At 57.9% G+C, this 9,233-nt stretch overlaps 1 protein-coding gene across 1 annotated transcript in view; it reads left to right on the top strand.

Moving 5' to 3' along the window:
* Window positions 1–6,065: 6,065 nt before the first annotated feature.
* The window catches only part of LOC123370908 (vacuolar protein sorting-associated protein 16 homolog), a 30,192-nt gene continuing 27,024 nt past the window's right edge, over window positions 6,066–9,233 (top strand). Inside the window, exons 1-2 of the mRNA XM_045017823.1 lie at window positions 6,066–6,208; window positions 8,919–9,007. Coding sequence (XP_044873758.1) covers window positions 6,156–6,208; window positions 8,919–9,007 — 142 coding nt within the window. The 5' untranslated portion in view covers window positions 6,066–6,155. The remainder of the gene's footprint in view (window positions 6,209–8,918; window positions 9,008–9,233) is intronic.

Below are 9,233 nucleotides of genomic sequence, written 5' to 3'. Positions count from 1 at the left end.
TCTGGCTTTTTTGGCTGCAAAATCAGTAATAACGTAATTGTATGACAAAGACAAAGTGATGTCTTGTTTGACTGCAAGAATAGCAAGACCAGTCAAGTGTTCCTGACTCCTTGTAGAGCGGAGATAGTTTTTGATGAGCTTTAGTTTTGAGAAACTCCGTTCTCCTGATGCTACTGTTACAGGCATTGTCAGTAGAATACGAGTGGCAATGTACACATTAGGATATATGTCAACAAGTTTGCTGGTATGAGTAAACTGTACAATGTCCATTATCGATTTTGCATGTGGCAACATTGATGACAGTGTCCTCAATTCTTCGTACAGTTCAAGTCCATTAAATCAAAACGATCGCCGTGCTTCAGGAGGCTCTCTAGGTCAGGGGTCCACAACGCGGTGCCTGCGGGTGCCATGGCGCCCGCAGGGGCCTCTCAGTGCACCTGCGTACTGGCTGGCAGACGAGCATCCGCCGAAATGCCGCCAAAATTCAGTGGCATTTCGGCGGCGACGCCTCTGGATGATGCTGCTTGCCACCGATAAGCATCATCATCCAGAGGCATTGCCGCTGAAATGCCGCCGAATTTCGGCAGATGCTCGTCCACTGCCACGGTAAAAGGTTGGGGACCACTGCTCTAGGTTCTTGCACTTTGTCATTAGTTGCTCTTGTTTTCCTATTTCATTGAATTTAGTCCTGCTCAGCCCGCTACCAGCTAAGTGAATGGAACCCCAGGCCGACAGCGGGTTGAGTGGCTCAGCCAGGGTATCAGCCGCCAGCCTGCTCAGCCCGCTGCCAGCCTGGGGTTCCTTGGGGGTCCCCAGGCCAGCAGTGGGTGCTGAGTGGGGCCGGTGGCCGGGACCCCGGGTGGCAATGGGGCAGCAGCCAGAACCCCAGAGCAGCGGCGGGCTGAGCCGCTCAGCCCGCCACTGCGTGCCATCGAAACTCAGCTCGCGTGCCACCTTTGGCACGTGTGCCGTAGGTTGCCGACCCCTGCTCTATACATTAGTAAGGAGATGAGCATATTACAAGTATCAGAGGGGGAGCCGTGTTAGTCTGGTTCTGTAAAAGCAGCAAAGAGTCCTGTGGCACCTTATAGACTAACAGATGTTTTGCAGCATGAGCTTTTGTGGGTGAAAGCATATTACAGTTGTTGGAGGGCTCTATTTAGCAGTAACAGGGCTATAGGAAAGTCAGTCAACATTTTTTGTTTCTCTGATGAAAACTGGCCCACTCCCTTCCCCATACCAAACTTGTCACAAATAATTGTCAACAACTTAATTTTCTGTTTTTGGCTAAGATATTGATTTTTTAAAACAAAAATATTGAAATTGAATTCAGGATTGTTAGCAAGCTTTTTTGGCAAACAAATTTGTTAAATGACAATCTAAATGGCAACTCAGCACTGCTTTCATGCTTGGCTCACCCCCCAGCCTGCTGGTCCAACAGCTGCAGTAGAGGAGGAGATAGGTGAAAAACTGCAGGACCCCAAAATCCACCTCTTTGGGTGCAGAGTGGCAACAGCAGCAGCAAACCCTCATCTCCGATCACACACCAATGGGCACCACCGCCAGCCCAACGACCACCGTGAAGTCAGCACAGCATCTGATCTCAGGGACGGGGCACCCATGGAGCCTCAGCAGCTCATCCTGCCCTGTGCAGCTCCCCCTGGATGAGATGGATCACTGCCAGCCTGGGGGAGAGACGCGCTCCTCACCTAGGGTGACCAGATCCAGATGTCCTAATTTTTTAGGGCCAGTCCCAATATTTGGGGCTTTTTCTTATATAGGTACCAATTACCCCCACCTAGGGTGACCAGACAGCAAATGTGAAAAATTGGGACGGGGGTGGGGGGAAAGAGGAGCCTATATAAGAAAAAGACCCAAAAATCGGGACTGTCCCTATAAAATCGGGACAGCTGGTCACCCTACAGGTGAGCTCCTTCCCCCACCCCTTCCCAGAGACCCCAGCAGCCCAGCCCCTCCCTCAGACTGTGCTGCATTCGGCTCTCTCTAGGACCCAGCAGCCCAGCTCTTACATGCTCCACTGCTTCCCGTCTGTCCGGGCTCCCAGCAGAGCGGTGCCCCCAGACCTAGTGGTGCCCTAGGCGGCTGCCTGTTCTGCCTATGGCTAAGGACGGCCCTGGCCTGCATCCCCCCTGCTCCACAGCGTGAGCGCTGCTCAGCGAGTCCCACGGAGACGGGCCCCGGTGGAGACAAGTACGCTCTGCAGGGATGAATGCCCCTCACCCAGCACTAGGGCTGCCAACTTTCTAATCCCACAAAACCAAACACCCAAGGCCCTGCCCCCCACTCACTACATTCCCCCACCCTCTCTCACTTTCACTGGGCTGGGGCAGGGGGTTGGGGCACAGGCTTACCTCCGGTGGCTCCTGGTCAGCGGTGCAGTGGGGGGGCTAAGCCAGGCTTCCTGCCAGTCCTGGCACCATGGACCGTGCCGTGCCCCGGAAGCAGCCAGCAGCAGGTCTGGCTCCTAGGCGGAAGCACAGCCGGCAGCTCTGCACGCTGCTTTCAGCCGCAAGCATCGCCCCCGCAGCTCCCATTGGCTGGGGTTCCCAGCTAATGGGAGGGTGGAGCTGGTGTTTGGGGCAGGGAGCCCTGTGGCCCCCCTGCCTAGGAGCTGGACCTGCTGCCCACTTCTGGGGCGCAGCGTGGTGCCAGGACAGGTAGGCACTAGCCTGCCTTAAAGCTGCAGCACCGCCAACTGGGCTTTAGAGGGCCTGATCGGCAGTGCTGACCGGAGCCGCAGGGTCCCTTTTGGACCCAGTGTTCCAGTTGAAAACTGGACCCCTAGTCACCCTCAGCAACATACAGCGTTTATTTGCTAACTGGCACATGGCACAGGGAGCCTTCGGGTAGTCTAGAGAACTGCAGCTTCCAGCACAGTCCATCCTGGTCAGCCCAGAGCCCAGCCAGGCTGCAGTGACCCCTTGGTGCAAGCTCTGTCTGACCTGCTTTGTAGGTGAGAGCCTGACTCCTGCCAGCAGCAGCTCTTCTCTCTCCCCTCCCCACCCACCTTGGATCTCCAGCTGGGGAAATGCTGCCCAGCCTCCCTGGGAGAGGCCAGGAAGACCAAGTCCCCCTGGGGTGTTGGCTGCTGGGTGTCAATGGCCTGGTGATTGGATTTGCCATTGTCTTAGCAGACACTGCATTGCTCAGGCCTGGTCTACAGTAGCAAATTAGATCAGTATAACTGTCCCTTAGGGGTGTGAAATCCACACACATTAAACTGACCTAACGCTCCAGAGTTAGTGCTAAACTGCCAGGGGAAGCTGCTGCCTCTCCAGGAGGCGGATTACCTTCTAGGTGGACTTCACTGAAGTGTACAGTGGTGCCAAACAGCTCCTTGACACCTGCACCTGTGTCTCCCAGCCTGCCGTGAGCACAACCACCCCCTTCCACACGCTGGCTAACCATGGAGCACGCAGGGGAAACTGAGGCACACACAGGACTCATACAAATATTCCTGTTTCTTCAGCCAACCCCCGGAGCCCGATACCCAAGAGATGGACAGCCATGCACGCCAAGTGGACACTGGCCAGTTTGTACAGACCCTGCTTCCCAGAGAGGAACAATACTCCAGAAATACTCCCTTCCATCTGCTCCTCCGGGAACCCATCAGCCCTACAATCCTGCTACCTTTTAATTGGCTGCGTCTTTGGAACTTAATCCAACAACCATTTACAGAAGCCTCATCCCCAAAATGCCCAAGGGTGACCACAACCGTGCCAGGCCTGTGCTCCAGTTCCCTCCCTTCATAGAGTGGCTGGGAATTTCTCTCTCTCCCCCCCTTGTGGTCGTCTGTCTCTGGGAACTCATGGACGAGGGTTGAGGTCCTGGAGGACTGAGAAGGGCAAGCGTTGCACCTATCTTTAAAATGAGTGTAGGGGCTGTAGAATGTATGTTTGAGGTGCTGGGACAGCTGAAAGGACGCCTGGTTGTATGGCAAGGAAAGAAAGCAGCCAGGGACAAGCTGAGCCAGCAATCTGACAGGTAAACAACTGGCTCAGCAAACCAACCTTAGTGCCAGGCAGAAAAAAGTGTTTATCCAATATAATGAATAACTCTGTGCGTGTATTTAAGGCGTGCACCCGAATGTGGGGGTGCACTTGCATTTAGCCCTATGCTGGGCCCCATTTCGGCAGACTGATCATTCACTGACGCAGCACATAACATCTTTCTTCAGCTCAAGAGTCTGTCTGTGAACCCAGGCATTTTGGGTGGCAGAAAAGAACTGGTCCCCAATGGGGAACAAAGAGGCCCCAGGGAATTACAGACCAGTCGGCCCAACTTTGATACCTGGAAAGATACTGGAACAAAATTATTAAACAACCAATTTGTAAGCACCTGAAGGATAATAAGTAACAGCCAATGTGCATTTGTCAAGAATAAACTGTGCCAAACCAACCTAATTTCCTTCTTTGCCAGGGTTACTGGCCTTATGCAGGGGAAGCAGTAGACATGTTAGTGAGACTTTTGACACTGCACACCTCCGACGTGGCTACTCATCTTGTGCTGGTGTCTCCCGCGTGAGCTCACAGGGGCCGATGCACCCGGGCTGCAGTAGGCTCTCTTGTGTGGCTGCTCCATACCGGCGGGAAAGAGCTCCCCCATTGACATAATTACTCCACCCCCAACGAGCGGCGGTGGCTGTGTCGGTGGGAGCAGCTCTCTTGCTGACACAGCGCTGTCAGCACTGCCGCTTGTATCAGTGTAACTTACCCTGCTCAGGGGCAGGGGCGGCTCCAGGTACCAGCACGCCAAGCACGTGCCTGGGGTGGCAAGCCACGGGGGGCGCTCTGCCGGTCGCCGCGAGGGCTGCAGGCAGGTTGCCTTCGGCGGCATGCCTACGGAGGGTCCGCTGGTCCCGCGGCTACGGCGGACCTCCCGCAGGCATGCTGCCGAATCCACGAGACCGGGGACCTCCCGCAGGCAAGCCGCCGAAGGCAGCCTGCCTGCCGTGCTTGGGGCGGCAAAATACCTAGAGCCGCCCCTGCTCAGGGGGGTGGTTTTTTTACATCTCTGAGCAGCATAAATTATCCCCAGCTAAGTGGCAGCGTAGGCAGACCCCACCTGGCTGTGCTGAGGGCCAGCCGAGCCCTGGGGGCGGTTTCCTGTTGTTGAGGGATACGTGTCTGTTACACCGATCGCCCTACGTTACAGTTTGAACTTTTCTTCCATCTTTATTGGACCGCCGGTGCATTCGCTAACAGCACCAGCTTTCCAGTGGGGGCTCTGCTGCAGCCGGGGGGAGCTCCATGACGTCCGACGACCAAACTCAGCTCTAATCAAATATCGGAAGCACCAGTGGGACCCCAAACCTGCTTCCTTAGGGACAGCACCGTCCTTCCTCCTGCTGGCCACACTGCCAGCCTGGAGAGCGGCTCAGCACCCACAGGTGCCAGGCCTGGCAAACCCTGCTGCCCCCTCAGTGCACACGGCCCAGCCCCTGCCAGCAGCCCGTCCCTCTCCCCCGCCCCAAGTCCCCTGGCTCCTGCCCCTCCCCCAATCCCCTGCCCCAATCCCCTGACCCCAATCCCCCTCCAACCTGGGCCAGCCCTGACCCGAATCCCCTCCCCCCCCCCCCCGGCCCCTGCCCCTGCCCCTGCCCCGACCCCAATCCCCTCCCCCCCGGCCTCTGCCCCTGCCCCTCCCCCAATCCCCTGCCCCCTGGCCCCTGCCCCAATCCCCCGACCCCAATCCCCCTCCAACCTGGCCCAGCCCTGACCCCAATCCCCTCCCCCCCGGCCCCTGCCCCTGCCCCGACCCGAATCCCCTCCCTCTCCTGACCCGAATCCCCTCCCCCCCGGCCCCTGCCCCCAATCCCCTCCCCCCCGGCCCCTGCCCCGATCCCCCTCCAACCTGGCCCAGCCCTGACCCCCCCGCGGCCCAGCCCCCGCTAAGTCCCCTGGCCCCTGCCAGGACCGTGGCTCGGCCCCTATGGCCCCGCCCCACCTTAGTCCCGGCCCCGCCCACTCACTCCCCAGCGCCTTCCCCTTCCCGGGGGGCGGGGCCGCGCGCGCTGCCCTCAGTCAAGATGGCGGCGGCCGCGGCGGCCTCAGGCGCGGGGCTCTGAGGGGGGAAGCGCGGAGCGGCCGGGCCCAGCCGCGCGGGGATCGGGGCCGTCGGGCCGGGCCGGGGCCATGGCCTGTTACACGGCGAACTGGGACCCGCTGGGGGAGGAGGCGTTTTACCGGTCAGTGCCGCGGCGGGCACCCGGCACGGGCCCGCCCCCTCCGTGCCCCCCCCGCTCCGAACCCCCCCGCCCCAGGCCCCCTCCTCCCTTTCCCCCCGCTCCGAACCCCCCCGCCCCCCTGCCCTAGGTCCCCTCCTCGGCCCCGCCCCAGACCCCCTCCCTCCTAGCTCCAGGCCCCGGCCCCCTCCTCCTCCTCCTCCTCCTCCTCCTCCCTCCTGCCCCCCCTCGCCCCCTCCTCCGGCCCTGAACCCCACTGCTGCCCCCGCCACCTAACTCCCCGCCGCCCCAGACCCCCTTCTCCGTGCTCCCCCCCGAACCCCACTGCCCCAGGCCCCTCCTCCGCCCCACCCCGAACCCCACCATTGCTTCACATACCCCCCACTGCCCCCTGTAATAGGTAATAACTGGAGATATACCAATCTCCTAGAACTGGAAGGGACCTTGAAAGGTCATCGAGTCCAGCCCCCTGCCTTCACTAGCAGGGCCAATTTTTGCTCCAGATCCCTAAGTGGCCCCCTCAAGGATTGAACTCACAACCCTGGGTTTAGCAGGCCAATGCTCAAACCACTGAGCTATGCCCCCCCCCTCCATGTCCCCCCCAGGCCCCTTTCTCTGTGCCCCCCCCGCCCCCGAACCCCATCGCCCCAGGCTGCTCGCTGAGCTCCACATCACCGGCCTCCTGGGCCTCCCATCACCCTAGGATTTTCCTATTGCCTCCTTCCCCTCCCCCCAGCCTCCCCTTCCTGTTTCCAGCGCCCTCCCCCTTGTCCCAGGCTTCTGCTTCCACCCCCAGGTCCCCACTCTGTCTTAGGGGGCCCCTAGCTCCCCCACCACCCTTCTCCTGCCCCCTCCCCTCCTGGGTGCCCCATGCCTCTCTGCAAACACAGCTTGAGCCATCCCCTTGCCCACCCCAACCGTCCTCTGACGTACCCCCAAAGTGCTTCCTCCCTTCCCTACAGTGTGCCTCTTCCCTCTCAAACCCCACGCCCTCGCCCAACCCAGCTTCCTCTCCTGAAACTCTCCATCCCCTTAACACAAGCCCGCCAACCCCCTCTGCTCCCGGGCAGGGGGATGGGACCAGCGCTGGATAGATTTTATCCCCTCCACCCCAAAGGGCCCTTTGTGAGACCTCCCCAGCCTCACCCTACCCGTCACTTCCTCCTTCCCAGCATGGCCCTCAATTGTCCCCTAAACACCCTGCACTGCTGAGCCGGGAGCCCCGAAGGTGCTGGTGCTGCCCCTTTTCTGCACCAGTAGCACCAGTCACTGGTGGAGCCAGGATAGTGGAGTGGTTGGCCCACAGTCCATCTGGCAATGCCTGCGCCCCTGGGAGCGAGGCTGGGCAGCAGTGGCTCTGGGTGTGTTTGTGTGCAGCTCTCTCCATCTCCAGTGACACCTGCCATTTGGTTCCAGGTGTTCCCACCTTCTGTGGCAGCAGGGCCAGGAAATGTGTCCAACCCTCATACTAGTGGAGGGTTAATAAATGCTGCATAAAGGAGCCGCGTGTCCCTGAACACCCCTTCCCCAATAGAGAGAGAGAGGCACTGCTGTTTGCGCACCCCCCCCCCCAGGTATTAATACATACTCTGGGTTAATTAATAAGCAAAAAGTGATTTTATTAAATACAGAAAGTGGGATTTAAGTGGTTCCAAGTAGTGACAGGGAATTGTTTTTACTTTGCAAAAGGATTTTTTTTTTTTTTGCTTTTAGCTTCAGGGAGACACTTATGGGGTCAAAATAATGTGATCTCTGGTGGTCTCTTGGGAATCTCTGAGAACTACAATAATAATAGATCCATAGATTTTAAAACTTAAGGCCCGTGTCTTTGTAATCTCCACCCCTTAAGGCCCGTGTCTTTGTAATCTCCAATCCGCAGTCAGGATTTTATAACAGTATGTACACAGGACTTATTTTACCATCAGTGAAATGCAGCTGCCTCAGAGGGAACGTGACAGCTGATTAACAGCCCTGAGTAACGCTACAGAGTAGCTCAGAACCAGGAGTGAACACAATCCTTGTTCAAACTGCAGAGGGAATTGAGGGAGGCTGAATGAAGTTACCCAGACTGGAATTTAATCATAACACTGGGTCTTAACCCTTTCACATCAGGGGTTGGATTTTCCTTGGATGGTTTGTCTGCAGCTGATCAATAAGGTGCTCTAATTATGGCAGTAACCACAGTTGTCAGCTGAGATAGAAAAGGAGGGAGAAGGTCTCCGGGCACTGAAGTTTCAGGTTATCCCCTAGAAGGGGCCAAGGGCAGAGTTCTCAGCCGCTGAACGGACACCCATCATCAGACCAGTGGGGCAGCCTTTGGAGCCACTTCCTGAGCTCCCTCCTGTCTCCTCACCCAAGCCCTGGAAGCTGTTTGCTCTTTGCTGGGGTGAGAGGCCTGGCTCCAACTGGGAAATACCATCCCTGACAGAGCAGCTGGGAAATAACGGATACCAGGGTAACGATTTGAATCCTGAGTGTTGCTTGAACCCGCTGAGCATGCTGAAGGCAGGGGGCTGCTCTGTGGAACCCCCGTCTGCCTCCCTTGTTAGTTACCCTCCCGGCCTGTCATCCTGTGCCGCAGGGGGCTGCCGGCATGGAGTTTAGAGCAGGGTTGGGCCTTGCCGAAAGAATGGCTCCGGAGCTGACCGGGAAGGAAGAGTGAGTGATCACTCAGGTCCCTAACTTCTCCTCTCGTTTGTTTGCTTTGCTGCAGGAAGTTTGAATTGTACAGCATGGCATGGAACCTGAAGGAGGATCTGCGGGATTGCCTGGTGGCTGCTGCACCTTATGGGGGCCCCATTGGTACGGGGGGGACAAGCAACCTCTCCTAATGGAGAGAGGGTTGTGGTGTGGGTTGTGTGACCTTTGGATGTTCTCATTCTCCAAAAGCTGCTAGCTCTGCTCCAGGCCAGGGTGGTGCCCGGTTTGCAATAGGTCCATTTGGATCCTGAGGTGCCAGTTTGTCTCCCTGACCACACGTGTCCCTCTCTCTCCAGGGCTAGAGCTTTAAAGCAGGATGCATTGATTT

This window comes from Mauremys mutica, chromosome 5, assembly GCF_020497125.1.
Source record: "Mauremys mutica isolate MM-2020 ecotype Southern chromosome 5, ASM2049712v1, whole genome shotgun sequence".
In the NCBI taxonomy this organism is placed as follows: Eukaryota; Metazoa; Chordata; order Testudines; family Geoemydidae; genus Mauremys; species Mauremys mutica.
Note: the sequence above shows the minus strand (reverse complement) of the source record. Positions and strands in the feature narration are given on the sequence as shown.